Source organism: Myxine glutinosa, chromosome 1, assembly GCF_964187855.1.
Source record: "Myxine glutinosa chromosome 1, kmMyxGlut1.1, whole genome shotgun sequence".
NCBI classification, from domain to species: domain Eukaryota; kingdom Metazoa; phylum Chordata; class Myxini; order Myxiniformes; family Myxinidae; genus Myxine; species Myxine glutinosa.
In genome coordinates, this window is record NC_136261.1 from 161,955,311 (window position 1) to 161,972,277 (window position 16,967).

Genomic DNA, 16,967 nt, shown 5'->3' on the forward strand with positions numbered 1-16,967 from the left:
ATTGTCATTGCGTTGTCAAAATAATGTGCCGTCTGTCATTCAAGCTATATAATTGAATTGCAATGACTATTTATTCCCCCCTTTAATAATTTTTTTTTTTGGGTGGGGAGGGGGGTGGGGGAGAGGGGAGATTGTTGTTGTGCTGGAGATGAATTCAATGAGTTGGAATATCAGATTTGAGTATACAGCATTGAAAATTTAATGACTGAATTTACCTCATCCATAGCAGTGAAAATGGGTGATGGTGGGGAGAGGGGAGGTGTAATTCGGCACATAGAAGGATTCACTGTGTACACAGCTTGGGTAGCATTAAGGGAATTGTTAAGGGAATTGAAATGTTTTAAGGGAATTGAATTGAAAACAGAATTTCAATTCCCTAAATTAAGGGAATTGAAATGTAGAAAAGAAAGATAAGGGGATGGGATTTGAGAGGGAAGGAAGGTTGGGGAAGGAGAGGGGGTGACGGGGAATAAAGGGGGGGGGGGGGTTGGGAAGACATGGACAAAAGTAAAATCCACACAGCCTCGTCAATTAATTTTTAAATCTTTCCTAAAATTCTTTTTACAGTTTAAATTTCCTAATTTTAGCTTTTTCAACCTCTTCCTTCTTCATAAAGTGGATTTAAATTCTGCTTCAAAATGCAAAGTGCTTCATAATAATTTCCTTAATGCATTGATTGAAAAGGGTTAGGGGGGTTGCCTTTATTTACAAAACCGCAACACGACCCCCCTCTCCGACCAGACTCGGCCCAAGTCGACCTCAGGTGGAGCGACCGGTAGAGTCGGCGTTCAACTTTTACTTTTACCATGAGTGTGACACATAGATGGTGTGGTGCTGACCGGGCCTGCCTATGCAGACGAAGATTGAAGTGCGCGGACAACGTGAAAAAGCCCGACCGAATCGTACAGCGTACAGCGAATCGTACAGAATCGTACAGCCCGACCGAATATCGTCGCTTCGTGGCTGCTTCCGCCGCCATTAATGACGGATAAGCGAGGAGGCTAGCTTCGATCTCTCCACAGCATCGAAGTCTTTTCCAAGGGTGTGGTGATGACGGGGCCGACGTGGGGTGGTGCTGACCTGGCCGACGGTGTGGTGCTGACCGGGCCGACGTGGTGTGGTGCTGACCAGACCCCCGCAGCCGTGGTGCTGACGCCGCGCCCCCCACCCTCCCCCCCCCCCCCAATTTCCATGTTTTAAACGTTTCCCGGTGTGTACCCTGGTTTAGAATAGGTACACCGTATCCCTGCGTGTCGTAAGAGGCGACTAAGAGGGTTGGCATCAGGAAGGGCATCCGGCCACAGAAACATTGCCTCAAAAAGAGAACCATGACAATTACAACTACAAATGAGCAGGGTACAGCCCGAAGTGGAGATCGGTTTCTGAGGTTTGGGACATGGAATGTAGGGACAATGACAGGGAGATCAGGAGAAGTGGTGGAAGTATTGGTCAGAAGAAGAGTGGACATATGTTGTGTGCAAGAGACGAGATGGAAGGGAAGTGGTGTGAGAATGGTGAAGGGTCGGCAGGGACAGAAATGCACGTTTGTGTGGCAAGGGTGCCCGGAGGGCGTGAATGGTGTTGGTGTCCTGTTTTCAGAGGAGTTTGTAGACAGTGTGGTGAGTGTGACTGGAGTGAGTGATAGGTTGATGATGGTGAAAATGATGATTGGAAAGCTCTTGGTGAACGTCATCTCGGGATATGCTCCGCAGGTTGGTCGAAGCGATGAAGAGAAGGACAAGTTCTGGTGTGCGATAGAGAAGCTGATGGAAAACGTGAAAGATGAGGAAGTTGTTGTGGTAGGAGGAGACCTAAATGGACATGTGGGAAGGAGTATGGACCGTTTTGAGGGAGTTCATGGGGGTTACGGATATGGTGTGAGAAATGGAGAAGGTGAAAGGATTTTGGAGTTTGCTAATGGAGCCGATTTGTTGATTTGTAATACTCAGTTCCAGAAAGAGGATAATAAGCTTGTTACATACACGTCAGGTGGGTCGATGACAACCGTTGACTACCTGATGGTGCGTAGGCGAGAAAGGGGGCACCTCCGGTACACAAAGGTGATCCCGGGGGAGGAGGCTGTTTCACAGCACCACTTGGTTGTCTGCGACATAAGGGTGAAAGGTGCGAGGAGAGCTCGGCGGGTGAAGTACCAACCGAGAATGAAGGTGTGGAGGTTGAAAGAGGTGACAGTAAGGGAGGCATTAAAAGAGAGGCTGAGTATGGTCGATTGGTCGAGGATGATGTGGTTGAGCTTGAAAGTGGTTGGATGTCAATGAAAGATAGTCTGTTGGGAGCCGTTGGTGAGGTATGTGGATGGACAAAAGGACCACCGAGGCACTTGGAAACATGGTGGTGGGATGATGAAGTTGGAAAGAGAATTGATGAGAAGAGGAAGAAGTTCAAGGAGTGGCAGAAGGCGAAGGGTACGGGAGCAGAAAAAGCAGAGCATGAAAGTTATAAGGCAGCCAAGAAGGCTGCAAAGAAAGAGGTAGCAAAGGCGCAGGAGGCATCTCGGAAAATGTTCGGAGAACGCTTTGATTCGGAAGAGGGTCAGAGAGCGGTATTCACGATTGCAAAGCAGATAGCGAAAGAGAGGTGTGATGTGATGGGGGTGAGTTGCTTGAAGGATGAAGTAGGACAAATCGTTGTGGACCCAGATGGAATTAAAGGAAGATGGAAAAGATATATGGAAATGCTGTTGAATACAGAGAATGAATGGGATGGCAACATAGAGAGTAACCCAGTTTTAGGACCGGCATAGAAGATAACTTAGAAGGAAGTTGAGGAAGCGATAAAAGCAATGAAGAGTAGAAAACCGGGAGGGCTGACATCGTGAAAGAAGGCCGCATTCCAGTGGATTGGGAACTGAGTACCCTTGTCCCTCTATACAAGGGGAAAGGTGACCCTCTGGAGTGTGGCTCGTACCGAGCGATAAAGTTATTGGAGCATGGAATGAAGGTATTGGAAAGGGTGTTGGAGAGGAGGATAAGGAAGAAAGTGAAGATCGACGAAATGCAGTTTGGATTTATGCCAGGAAGAGGAACGACAGACACGCTTTTTATTGTGGGGCAGTTGCAGGAGAAGTACATGGAGAAGAGGAAAAAGTTGTTTCTTGGGTTTGTTGATCTGGAGAAAGCATTCGATAGGGTTCCACGCAAAGTATTGACATGGGCATTGAGGAAGTTAGGAGTGGAGGAATGGTTGATCAGAGTCGTGATGACAATGTACAAAAGAGCGCGCACAGCTGTAAGGATGAAGGACCGGAACAGTGGTGAGTTTGAGGTGAAGGTGGGAGTGCATCAGGGGTCGTTACTAAGTCCACTACTATTTGTAGCTGTGATGGAGGTGCTGGCTCAGAACGTAAAGGAGGGTTTACCGTGGGAGTTGTTGTATGCAGATGATCTGGTGTTGATTGCGGAAAGTATGGATGGACTGAAGGAAAAGATGAACAAGTGGAAGGAATGTATGGAGACAAAAGGTCTGAAGGTGAATATCGGAAAGACGAAGGTGATGGCAAGTTGTAAAGCATGTGGTGAGGTGGAAATAACTGGGAAGTGGCCGTGTGCTGTGTGCAGGAAGGATGTCGGAGTGAACTCCATTCAATGTACAATGTGCGCTGAGTGGGTTCATCAAAAATGTAGTGGTCTGAGAGGGTCATTAAACCAGTGTGGCAGCTACATTCAAATGGAAGGTGTGCACAGAGGGAGCTGCAGATGGAGAAATGTTGAGTTGCATCTTGGATACGGCGTGAAGCTGGAAGGTGTGAAAACATTTTGCTACCTCGGAGGCATTCTGAATGGAGAAGGTGGATCAGACTCGGCAACGGTTGCTGGAGTGAGATGTGCATGGAAGAAGTTTTGGGAACTGAGTGGCGTGCTGATGTGGAGGGGAGTGTCGTTGAAGCTGAAGGGAAAGGTGTATGCTGCATGTGTGAGAAGTGTTATGATTTATGAGAGCGAGACATGGGTAATGAACGTCGAGCAGCAACGAAAGTTGGAAAGGGTGGAAATGTGAATGGTTTGGTGGATGTGCGGGGTATCGTTGAGAGAGAGGAAGACAAATGATGAATTGCGAAAGATGATGGGAATAGAGCCTGTGATTGATGCTGTGAAGAGGAACAGGTTGAGATGGTTTGGTCATGTGTTGAGGAAGGATGAAAGTGACTGGTTAAGAAGAGTGATGGAAATGAATGCAGAAGGAAGTAGAGGACGGGGAAGACCGAGAAAGACTTGGCTAAAGATGGTGAAAGAAGAAATGCGGGCAAGGGGGTTAACAAGCAGAGATGCAGAAAATAGGGCAAAATGGAGAAGATTGTCATGGGGCCGCAAGGCTAACCCCCGCTCTAGCAGGGAAAATGGCCTTAAAATGCATGTTGTTGTTGTTTTTGTATTGATTGAAAAGGGACAGGAAAGCATTGAAATTAATTGGGTCGGTGTAACTGGTTACAAATTCCACCAATTTTGTGTTTGTAATATGTAGGTGCCTTTCGTATTTTTGGAAAGGTTACTTTGGTTGCTGCAACAACAACACAATGAAACATTATTATATTTGTGGCCTAGTCTATCCAATACATCATCCTCATCAAAAGGAGTGTCGGTGCTTCCAAAGCAGAGCTTGAGAAAGTCGGGGAGTCGGGAGAAAATCTCCCAGAAGTTTGATGGCTCCAGCAGAAGATGGAGAAAGAAAGAAAGAAGAGGGAAAAGTTGAAGGGAGGAATGAAAGGGAGGAGGCAATGGAGCAGAACAGCTACGCAACTTACACCAACGATCGTTTTATTTACACACTCAGCATGCCACAAAACACATTTGTCGTTCTTGCAACAACAACAAAACAAGAACAGTCAATAAACCAATCGGGCCTTGGAGATCTGATTTAAAGCAATAATTTGATAAGGAAAAAAATCTTTGGCTCTGCATACAAAACTCTCAAGTTTTCATGTTTACAAGAAATTGTTGGTAAATATTTTGTTTGTAGGGGGAAGGGGTAGAGATTACCTTAGAACAGGTAGACCTGTATAGAGTAGTATGGTCCATGTATGAATTGTTAGCCAATCACGATTTAATAAACAGGGTTTAGCTTAAGGATTTTCTGTTTACACGTGTACCATATTTAATACAACACACCATAGGAAGTTGTGTTGTATTAAATAGCTGGGATTTAAAGTGAAGGAAACATGTGTAAAGCCTCCTGTGTAATCTCCCAAGTTGGAGCTGGGTATGGCTTTGGAGAGGGAAGGGAGGAGTTTTCTCTGCCAGGTGGTGGGGGGGGGGGAAGGGAGGCGGAGTTAAGAATGCCTCGGAGAGTGTAGTGTTGTCCGGAGAGAAAGGGGAGAAGCTAGAGTGTCACGCGGGAGGGTGGAAAAAGACTCCTCTCTCTCTCGCATCATCCCAACATTCTCCACCTCCCATCCTCCTCCTCCCTTCCCCTCCCCTTTCTCCTTCCACTCCCTACTTTCCCCACCCTCCTCCCATTATCCTCCTCTACCTCCCCCCTTACCCTCCCCTTCCCCTCCCCTACCATTCCCCTCACACTCAGAGCGGAGAGGGAGAGATAGGGCGAGGAGGGAGGAGAATGAAGAGTTTTCTTCTGTATCTATCCTGTCCATCACATTCCTCCCCACCTCATTGTTTGTCCAAGTCTCCCTCTATTTTGTCCTTCAACTCTGATGTTTATGGAACGCCTCCCCTCTCACTACTGCTCCTCTTGTCCTATTGCGTCCTGATATGTTCATTGTTCTCGCTCATCCACGAGCCTTGGCTCTGTATACAAAAACGGTCATAGGTTGTTCACCATTGCACAGGCTTGATTGGCCCGAATGGTCTCTTTCTGTGTTGAAGTTCCTTGGAAGGGAAGTCATCTATTGTATATTGTGAACCGCGTTCGTCTTTCTCCCGTTTAAAAATTTGCACGCTGCTTTTAAAAAGCCCAACATTCACTTATGAAATGAGGGGAGAACAGGCATGAATCATGTCGATGTCAAATTTTATTTCGGAAGCAGGATATTTTGCCCGGTTTTTAGACAAATCTAACCTCCACCACCTGATGTTGCACCACCATTTTGCGATGGGTGGTATAAGTAGATCAGAGCTTTGGCTCTGAGTGAAACCAAGAGTGCAACACAATTAAACTTTTAAAAGTCCATGAAATAATTTAAATTGATAAATTGACTTAAACTTTTCCCATCAATGGGGACAGGTGAATATGCTTGATTTTCCCATCACTGGGAACCGATCCTATTGCTCGTGTATTATAAGTAAAAGTATCCAGAATTGTGTTGCGATTTTAGATCTGTGCTCCATCGTCATTTTGTTGTAATGATTATTTTTCCTAATGATCATGACCACTAAAAACAGTTTCTTTCGGTAAGCTGTTTTGGCTTTGCCGTATGGTCACTGAACGTTGTGTTGAGCTGGTTGATTGGGCCAAGTATGCCTTTGCTCAATGACACCAAACTAATTTTGTGTGCAACAGCATTTGGCAGCCATGATGACAGGAAACCCCAGTAGAGAACGTTTCTTTGAAAACGTTTAAGAAATGGCTGTTTCACTAACATTTTCCATCGCTGAAGAAATCTGTGCTTATGAAATAATGTTTACATAATGGACAAACTAAACGGGGAAAGAAAAATTCAAACCAGGCGTAAGCTTTTAATCGTGAAGTCGCTTTTCTGAACGAAGCAGGGTTTTCAAAAACTTGGGAAGTTGGATGTGGAAATGTGGTTTCCTTTCCAATCGTCAAGAGTCCTCTGGTTTTCCTGATCTTCCATTGTGCGAAATTTTATATTTTCACAATTGTGTTTGAGTGCTGACACATGTGTAATATGGAGGTAGCAATGTCATGTGGTCAAGAGTAGCTCATGTCATATATTCATTCTCTGGGCATTTAAAATTTACGATGAAGAGTTTGTTTTGATTCGACATTCTCGAGCATGTTAGGTCCAGCAGGCACTGCTTCTGGGAATGTAAACAAGGCAATGATTTTTGAATATTGTATAATGGAGTACAAGTAGAAATTTTGATGATTAGGATGACTGCGTTCATTCGAGCAATAATTTTTTTTAAATTTGTGTTCTTTGCTTTCTTTCTTTGTTCCCAGGAATGCTTATCAAAAAACAATTAGATTTAACCAATTTATTTTGTCTTCAGGTTTCTTACATATGGAGACATGCCCCTCGATGGACATCTAAAACAAATTGAGGAGGAAGTGCTAAGCCGCTTTCAAAGATCCTCATCACCACCCGGTGTACCTGCTGAGCCCCGGTGGAACAAGCCTGTGAGCAGGATTCTGTTACTGCTTTGATTTTTGTCTGTGAAAGTTCTTTTGCAATGCTTTTTTTAGGCCTTGGTCTCCAAACGTACAAGTTTCATTCTCTGGATCGTTATGTTGCAATATTCCTTCTTTCTTTACAGTGAAAGGATCTTGAACATAAATTGCATGTAAGATGAGGACATGAGTAAACAATGGGTTTGATGAGAACACAATACGAGCGTCCCTTGTAAAAAAAAAAAAAAAAAAAAAAAAAAAAACACAAGATCCACCTTTGTTACCTCCACCACCGAAAGTGGTGGAGGTTATGTTTTCATCCCTGTTTGTTTGTCTCTGTTTGTGAATGGGATATCTCAAAAACTTGTAGAAGGATTTGGGTGAAATTTGTTGGAGAGGTTGGATATGTGACAACGACGAAATGAATAGATTTTGGTGAAGATCCAGATCTGGATCGGAGAATTTTTTCAGTGATTCTTCACCATTGAGTGATTGGGCTACAACCGATACATAGCACGATATCTCAAAAAGTTATTGACGGATTCGGATGAAACTTGGTGGACAGGTTGGGTGTGACAAGGATGAATCAATTTGATTTTGGTGAAGATCCGAATCCAGATACGAGAGGTTTTTTTAATTTTTATGATTCTTCATTATTGAGAGATTGGGCCAAAATGATATGTAGCACGATATTTCAAAAGTTGTGGACTGATTATGACAAACCTAAGTGGATGAGTTGGTTCGGTGACAAGAACAAGCCGATAAGATTTTGTTTCATGTCTAGATCCAGGTCTTGCCTATCGGTGGGATACAAAATATAAACTGTTCAGCCTGATGGAGGTATGCGTTACCAAGTGCCGTTCTAGTTTACTTTCAATATCCTTTTCAGCCAAACACTATCAATTACCATATTTTTTACAAGAATTATACAAAAATTTGGCTTTTGTGCCCATGGGCAATTAAATAAAACTTTAAGTGATAATGAACTGCAGCACACAATAAATAGCATTCGGGGGTTTATGTGAATGTCCTGTGAATGAAGCTTTGTTCTTGCCAGCAAACTACCCATCCTTAGGGATGAGACTATTCACACAGAATTGGTGTATTTTAGTGTGACTTGCAATGCCCTCACCCACTGAGAGGCGCTCGGCCATACACATTTACATAATGGGGATTGGATGCCCTCCTGCCCCTTTCCCCATCCAGCTTGAACTCCCAGGAGTATGATTTTCTTTAATAACCCCTAAAACCATCCCATACACATCTAAGTACAACTCCCAATTTTGAACTCGTTCCAACCAGCGTGTCAGAAGTGCCTAATCAAACGAACCACATACACACCTTGAATTATGGTATGATGATTAATGTTTCCTGAGGCAGTCAGGAAGTCTGGAAGTGTGTTTGGAAGTGTGTCTGGAAGACACTTGAGATTTAATTCTTGTAACTTTCTTGCAAAAAATATTAAATTACTTGACACCATCATCTATCTTGTAATTTAAAGGGAAAAACAGTCAGGTGCACAGGATTAAACTCAAAGTTTATATTTGTCTATGTGTCTCTGTGGTGCAGCATTCCGTTCAGATCACTTGCCCTCCAGACCCTCTCGCACCTGAGCCGACAAAACAAGCAGCAGCATGTGCAAGCTTCTTGCTTTCCCCGTGAGTACCAATCCACTCGGACAACTTTTTTTTCCCTTGCTCTTCTGGTGTGTGTGTGTGTGTGTGTGTGTGTGTGTGTGTGTGTGTGTGTGTGTGTGTGTGTGTGTGTGTGTGTGTGTGTGTGTGTGTGTGTGTGTGTGTGTGTGTGTGTGTGTGTGTGTGTGTGTGTATTTTCACAAACAAAAATTTGTACAGAAAAGAAAAATAGATCAAAGTTGATCCTTGTTCTCGTTGATCATCAGATAACCTATTTCTACTTTAAAACCAGGGATGCATCCCATATTCCAAATTGAGGTCAGTTTGATGTTATGCTTGTTAAACCATCAGCTTCCAGACTGCAATGGTGTTATCAAACTATTGGTGGCCATTTGTGAGAACGACTGCAAAATCGTTACAATTTGCCAGCAATGTAGAGAAGCAGCCATAGGTTGGCAGGATGGCCTAGACCCTAGAGGAACACACACTCGTCTTTTATCTGTCGAGCATAGGTTGGAATCCTGGCCCAGCTAATATGAATACGCATTGCGTAGAGTGAGAGCTTCGTCGACAATGGTCAGTCGATCGAGTACGCAGCCCTCGCAAACATCTGTAGGCCCAGGCCTAGCGAGGCTAGGTTGTTTGATCTTGGGCTTAGAATTAAAATTAAAATTAATTTTATTGAATGGATAGATTGGGATAGAATGCAGGACTTACCTACTGTCGGCTATATAGTCTAGACTTCTAGTCGACTGGACCAGGTACGTAGGTCCGACTGGCAGGTATGTACTGAAATCGGTGTACCTGGCTTAAATGAAGTCTGTGTAGCTGGCGGAAAACTGAATCCGGTGTAGCTGGTGGAAAAAAAGAAGTCGGTGTAGCTGGTGTAAATGATGAGCGGCTTCGAATTCAAAATCCGTTCTGTACAGTACTGTATTCTAATTTATTGATTTTAATCACCAGGTGAAAATAGTTTATCGGTCGCGCCAGACCAAAGCAAGATCACGTGAGCAAGATACTTTTATGAAAAACCGAACAATGAACAATAAATGAAGAAATGAATTCATATATATATATATATGTATATATATATATATATATATATATATATATATATATATATATATATATATATATTGATTTTAATCACCAAGTGAAAATAATTTATTGGTCGCGTCAGACCAAAGCAAGATCACATGAGCAAGATGGCGGATCATGGAAGGGACAAGATGGCGGATCATGGAAGGGACATTTGAAATGACAACATGAAATTTTGTTCCCAAGGGAATGCGGAAAAATTTGAATTTTTTTTTTTTGTGAAATTTTAAATGAAAGTGAAATTTTGAATGGATTTACATGTACATGCAATTGGCATAGAGGTTCACTTACGAAGCTCTCTAATATGAATACGCATTGCGTAGAGTGAGCTTCGTCGACAATGGTCAGCCGATCGAGTACGCAGCCCTCACAAACATCTGTAGGCCTAGGCCTAGCTAGGCTAGTTTGTTTGATCTTGGGGCTTAGAATTAAAATTTAAATTAATTTTATTGAATGGATAGATTGGGATAGAATGCAGGACTTACCTATTGTAGGCTATATACTAGGTACGTGACATAAAAATTCAAAAACAAGGAACTCCTTTGCAACTGGTACCATTGGAAAGAGCATGAAAATACCATTAAAATGATACCCAGGTCATTGTCCTAGGTCTAATATTAAGAGAGTTAAAGCATTTTGACATTTACCAATTACATGCAATTTTGGTCCTTTGTAATCGATGGAAACAAAGGAAAAATGTGACCTTTTTATTATTATGGTCAAACACAAGATTTCGGTGCTCAAATTAACTAAATATTAAAACTAGATGTGGATAAATATATTAAGTAATACATTAAATTGGTTTAATAACGATATAAACTTGCCTTCAATTAACAAACAATTGTGGGAGCCGGCCTGGTGTTGGCTTAGCGGTTAGGGTGCCGGCTTGGGATCCTAGGATCCTGGGTTCGAATCCCGGTCGATCGCTGAATTAACGCCAGGGGGGTTGACTCAGCCTGTCATCCTTCCAAAGTCGGCAAATTGAGTACCAGCTTGCTGGGATGAATGATCATGGTGTGTACCCCGATTTAGAATAGGTACACAGTATCCCTGCGCATCGTAAGAGCGTGACCAAGGGTTGGCGTCAGGAAGGGCATCCGGCCATAAAAACATTGCCTCAAACAGGGAACCATGATTGTCATGGGGCCCGCAAGGTTAACCCCCGCTCTAGCGGGGAAAATGACCTTAAAACGATCATTCATTCATTGTGGGAGGAGTGAAGAGTGGTTAGGCAGTGGGGGATGGGAGCGAGGCGTGGTTAGGCAGTGGGGAGGAGGGAGGAGGGAGTGAGGAGTGGCTAGGCAGTGGGGTGGGGGGGGAGTGAGGAGTGGCTAGGCAGTGGGGGGGGGGGAGGAAGGGGTGGCAGGCAGTAGGGGGAGGGTGGGAGGAAGGGGGTGATAAGCAGTGAGGGGAGAGGAATGGTGGAAGGGAGGGGAGGCGCGGGGGATCGCTTGGGATGATCGGTTGATACGAACTGCCGTTGGTTTTGAGAGCGTTCGGCACGCTATACGTACGCGCATTCCAGCCCCTCGCATATGTAAGGTCCGGTCTCGCGCCAACGAGACGAGAAGCTGCCTGCCGTTCTTCGCCCGCGGACCCGGAGCCTGGACGGATCCCATCGCCTGGAACCATCTGCCTGGACCTTCCTCCCCTACCAGCTACCATTCCGTGTGAGTCTGTCTGTTTGTCCTGGGGTCGTGATAAGTTAAGACTGTTTAGATAAGCTTGCCCTATGTCCTTTTATTTCCTTCTGCTTGTATATTCCCTTCTTTCGTTTCCTCTTGTAGTGCAGTAAATAAATCATATTTGTTCTTCCTTCACCCTTCTTATTCTTTGGTTCCTCTCATCCGATCGCTTTCGTCCTGTCCCCAATTGAATATCAGTGGCACGATATAGGAACCGCTATAATCCGGTTTAGTCCTTTTGTTAACGGCTCGGATCGTGGATTGCTAAACCGCTCGGCAATTACCATCACATCCGCGGTTCGAGCAGGGACTCATCTCCCTGCTTTGCGGAGAGATTGGTGAAGGTATTTGGGAAACCATTGACCAATCGCCCTGGCCAATCTCACCCCGCAAAGGAGCGGGATAGTTCCAGGACCGGAGACGGCCAGCTTAACAAGACAAGGGGATTAACCCCCCCTTGCTAACGGGAGTGCCGTGCTCTGAGATCCGTAACAATATTATATAGTCTAGACTTCTAGTCGACTGGACCAGGTACGTAGGTCCGACTGGCAGGGACATACTGAAATCGGTGTACCTGGCTTAAATGAAGTCGGTGTAGCTGGCGGAAAACTGAAGTCGGTGTCGATGGCGGAAAACTGAAATCGCTGTACCGAGCTTAAATGAAGTCGGTGTAGCTGGCGTAAATGATGAGCGGTTTCGAAGTCAAAATACGTTCTGTACAGTACTGTATTGAAATTTATTGATTTTAATCACCAGGTGAAAATAATTTATCGGTCGTGACAGACCAAACAAAACAAGATCACGTGAGCAAGATGGCAGATCATGGAAGGGACATTTCAAATGACAACATGAAATTTTGTTCCCAAGGGAATGGGGAATTTTTTTTTTGTTTTTTTTTTGTTGTGAAATTTGAAATGGAAGTGAAATTTTGAATGGATCTACATATACATGCAATTGGCATAGAGGTTCGCTTACGAAGCTCTCTATAAACTGTCATCCCAGTGTTTCACAGGCAGGGTGATTCATTGATGGGATGCACATTAAACTGGCATCCCATCTGCTGGCATTATTTGGTGAACGTTAAATATCCCAGTGTCCTTCCTTCGCGAAGTTTGTTAAATATCCTTCACAAAGAGTAGGCAAGTTATCACAGGTGCCATAGCCAAATTCTGGCCCTAACTACTTAGTCAAGCATCAGGCCTAGCCAGAAGGTTCTTGAAAGCTTTGGGCCAAACACTTTCCCCGGCCAACCCCGCAATGTCGTGGAAATAATTGTGGCCGTTAAAGAAAGAAGAAGAAGAAGAAACAGAAAAGCAGCCTGATAATGGTAGTGTTGTAGCGGCTGCCGCTGGGGTTACACAATCGCCTTGCACCTATCAAGGACGCGGAGCGATCACCACGCCGGGCTCGTCCAGGACGCCCGGGCAGGCCCGCGCTCAACTTGCCAGGCCTCGTCCGGGACGCCCGGGCTTGCCCGGGCATGCCCGGGCAGGCTCGCCCTCAACTTGCCAGGCCGCAGCCAGGACGCTGGGCCACGCCCCCTGGCGCCGGGCCTGGGCCAACCCCCTGGCGGTATAGATATATATTGCTGACGGTTAAACGGTTTTCCCAGAGTGCCTGAGTGTTTGATTCGATTAAAGCAGCAGAGATGAATTCAAGCTTTTTGTCGCGTCCATTCTTCCGATCGACGTGGGAGCCACAGCTCCTTCATTGGTGACCTATCGACATGGACACGGCGAGCTCGGCTCGAGCCCGAGCCCGAGCCCGAGCCCGCGCCCGAGCCTTTGCCCGAGCTCGGCGACACGCGCCCTTCCGAGCGAATGGACGACATGCTTTCACTGCTCGGCGAGCACTCTCCGGCATTCCTGTTCCGGGAGCTGTTCCTCCGTCAGCTGCCTAACCCGGTACGCCTCGCCCTGGCAAGCACGACGATCACAGATCCCCGGGCCCTTGCCAGGGAAGCCGACAAGATCTCCGCCGCGGGACAGCGCATCGCAGCGGCGACATGGGACCCGCCGCCGTCCGATGCCCCATCCATGGCGCCCGAGCCCCCGGCGCGGTCGACGGCCGAACTACCGCCGTCTATATGACGCTACCACCCCCGACAGGTACCCGATCCCGCATATCCGAGACTTCTCCGCCCGTCTGGCGGGACGGGTCATTTTTTCGAAAAATTGATCTCATACGGGGATATCACCAGGTACCTGTCAGGGCGGCCGACGTGTTCGGCTTATTCGAATTCTTGCGGATGCTGTTTGGTCTCAAGAACGCGGCTCAGGCGTTCCTGCGCGTGCTGCGTGACCTGCCGTTCCTTTTCGTTTACCGGGACGACATCCTCGTCGCCAGCACGTCCCGGGCCGAGCACCTCCTCCACCTCCGAACACTGTTCGGGCGCTTCAGCGTGCACGGCCTCATCGTCAACCCGGCCAAATGCCACTTCGGCACGACGGCCGTTGATTTTTTTTTGGGCCTCCACATCGCCGAGAACGGAGCCATGGTCGGCCCGCCAACGGCGCCACCTCCGAACACTGTTCGGGCGCCTCAGCGTGCACGGCCTCATCGTCAACCCGGCCAAATGCCACTTTGGCACGACGGCCGTTGATTTTTTTTTGGGCCTCCACATCGCCGACAACGGAGCCATGGTCGGCCCGCCAACAGCGCCACCTCTCCGCCGTGTCGGAGTTTACCACGGACATCGGGCACGTCGCCGGCGAACCAACGCCGTGGCCGACTGTCTTTCCCGGGCCAGCGCGAACGCGGTCCACCTGGGCGTGGATTTTGCGCTTATGGCGGCGGGCCAAACCACCGACACCACGGTGCAAGCCCTCCGGGCGGCGGCCACGGGCCTCCGCCTGGCCGACATCCCCTGCGCGGACACTGTCCTGCTCTGCGACGTCTCCCAATCCCCTGCGCGGACACTGTCCTGCTCTGCGACGTCTCCCAATCCCCTGCGCGGACACTGTCCTGCTCTGCGACGTCTCCCAAGGCCGGCCTCGCCCCATCGTGCCCGTCACCTGGCACCGCCGCATCTTCGCCTCCCTCCACGGCCTTTCCCTCCCGGGCCGGAAAGCTTCCCAGAAGCTGGTGTCGGCGCGTTTCGTCTGGCACGGCCTTCGTCGGGACGTCCGCGATTGCGTCCGCGATCTCGTCAGACCGCGGACCACAGTTCACCTCCGAGCTGTGGGGCGCGGTCGCCCGCAACCTGGGGGTCCAGCTCCACCGTACTACGGCCTACCACCCCCCCCTCAAGTTGACCCTGCCGGTGCAAGTCGATTCTGGGGGGACGTGTGTAGCGGCTGCCGCTGGGGTTACACAATCGCCTTGCACCTATCAAGGACGCGGAGCGATCACCACGCCGGGCTCGTCCAGGACGCCCGGGCAGGCCCGCGCTCAACTTGCCAGGCCTCGTCCGGGACGCCCGGGCTTGCCCGGGCATGCCCGGGCAGGCTCGCCCTCAACTTGCCAGGCCGCAGCCAGGACGCTGGGCCACGCCCCCTGGCGCCGGGCCTGGGCCAACCCCCTGGCGGTATAGATATATATTGCTGACGGTTAAACGGTTTTCCCAGAGTGCCTGAGTGTTTGATTCGATTAAAGCAGCAGAGATGAATTCAAGCTTTTTGTCGCGTCCATTCTTCCGATCGACGTGGGAGCCACAGCTCCTTCAGTGTTAAATTTTGATTCTGAGTATAATGTGCTTGAGGTTCTGCAGCTTATTTTCTTCATCCCACTTTATACCTGGGCCAATTTTGCTTACCGTCCTTGCTATTCCAGGATCACGGACAGTTTTGAATCATTTACCCTGTCTCTTCTTGGCTCTTTGCTCGTCTCTGGTCCCAATGCGCCATTCTACCAGGCCCTCATCGAGGCGCAGATTGGCAGCGACTTCACACCCACGATTGGGTTAGTGTTTTGCACTTTCGCTTTTGATTCTTATTTTTCTTTGTTCTCTCTGTTAGTGTCCATCTTTATCCTCCTGCTCTCACCATTTCCTCATCCTCCTCCTCATCTCCCTCAACTTTAAATGTTATGCACTTCTTGATTTCTCAAATGGTTTTGTATTCCAGCAATTCTTTTTAATCCACAGATACGAAGGCAATACGAAAGATGGGGTTTTTTCCGTCGGACTGCAGGGTCTAGGGGAGGATGACAGTGCAACGGTTGTGGATCTCATAGACCAGGTCATCGCCCAGGTGGTCGAGTACGTTTTATGTGGCACTTTTACAGCATACTATTCCATGCAGTGTCCATTCGACGTTTGCCCGATTTTTTTTTTTTTACTTAGTCGCCATGAGACTGCTGAGTATGAGGTACAGTGACATGTATTGGACATGTTCCTCGAATTTATCTGCTGAGTATTTGCATGACACTTCCTTCGGCCATTTCTAACTTTTGTTCATCCTACTGTGCTAAATGCATACTTGCCCTCTCACCGTGCATTCCAGAAGTGGCTTTATGGATGAGCGTGTTGAGGCTTTGCTGCACAAGATGGAGCTTGGCCTCAAACACCAGACCACCAACTTTGGTCTCACTCTTGCTTCGGTGAGCATTAATACTGTACCATTGCAAAACTAATGGCTTGTTTACTCTCACTTCCAATTATTTGTTGACCGTACCATTAGTTTCAAATCATAAGACATTGTTTCGATTTTTTTTTTTTTTTTTTTTGCCTTTCCCATTTCCTGTGGAATTTCCTTGTGTTGGTATATTTGGTACAGTATGTTTCCATGGTAGGGTGGATGGTGGGAGGGGAGGAATGAATCGGGATTGGAGATTAGGGTTGGTGAATATGCTGTGCGAAGAAGTTAGGGAGGGGTGGTGTTGTTTTTTGTTGTTTTTGTTTTTGGTCATATTCGATTGTCCACACTCGGGATTTGTCTTCTTTCAGGAGTTCTCCATTTCCATCACCATTAAAAGGAAAACAAAGTTTCAGAAAGTGGAGATTTTTTGGATTTGATCATAACAAAACTTTTCTGTTTGTATCCTTTGGAAAATACAGAGCTTCAGTGAAATTCACAGTAATTTCTGTGGAGGCAGCCATGTATTATTATCGTGGTCGCTGATTGGCTATGAAGTGCATGTAACATAAATATGCAATGTAAAGTAAAATTTGGGATGCATATTGCTGCGGTTCTGTGAACCAGCACTCTCCAAAGCACACAGCACTCAACATACAGGTTCTCCAGTTAGTTATGTCCTTATTGAACGGTTCAGATAGTCCTCCCTTCTGTGTAGTGGGTTTCACGGGTCAATATGCATTGTGTGGGATTTTATTTTTATATTTTTT

The 16,967-nt window shown here is 46.8% G+C and overlaps 1 protein-coding gene across 3 annotated transcripts in view; it reads left to right on the forward strand.

The window, feature by feature from the left end:
- The window catches only part of PITRM1 (pitrilysin metallopeptidase 1), a 94,515-nt gene that overhangs the window by 36,271 nt on the left and 41,277 nt on the right, over nucleotides 1-16,967 (forward strand). For all 3 annotated transcript variants that reach the window (XM_068121474.2, XM_068121481.2, XM_068121487.2), the window contains 5 exons: nucleotides 7,149-7,275; nucleotides 8,836-8,924; nucleotides 15,455-15,583; nucleotides 15,768-15,881; nucleotides 16,126-16,222. In XM_068121474.2, coding sequence (XP_067977575.2) covers nucleotides 7,149-7,275; nucleotides 8,836-8,924; nucleotides 15,455-15,583; nucleotides 15,768-15,881; nucleotides 16,126-16,222 — 556 coding nt within the window. The remainder of the gene's footprint in view (nucleotides 1-7,148; nucleotides 7,276-8,835; nucleotides 8,925-15,454; nucleotides 15,584-15,767; nucleotides 15,882-16,125; nucleotides 16,223-16,967) is intronic.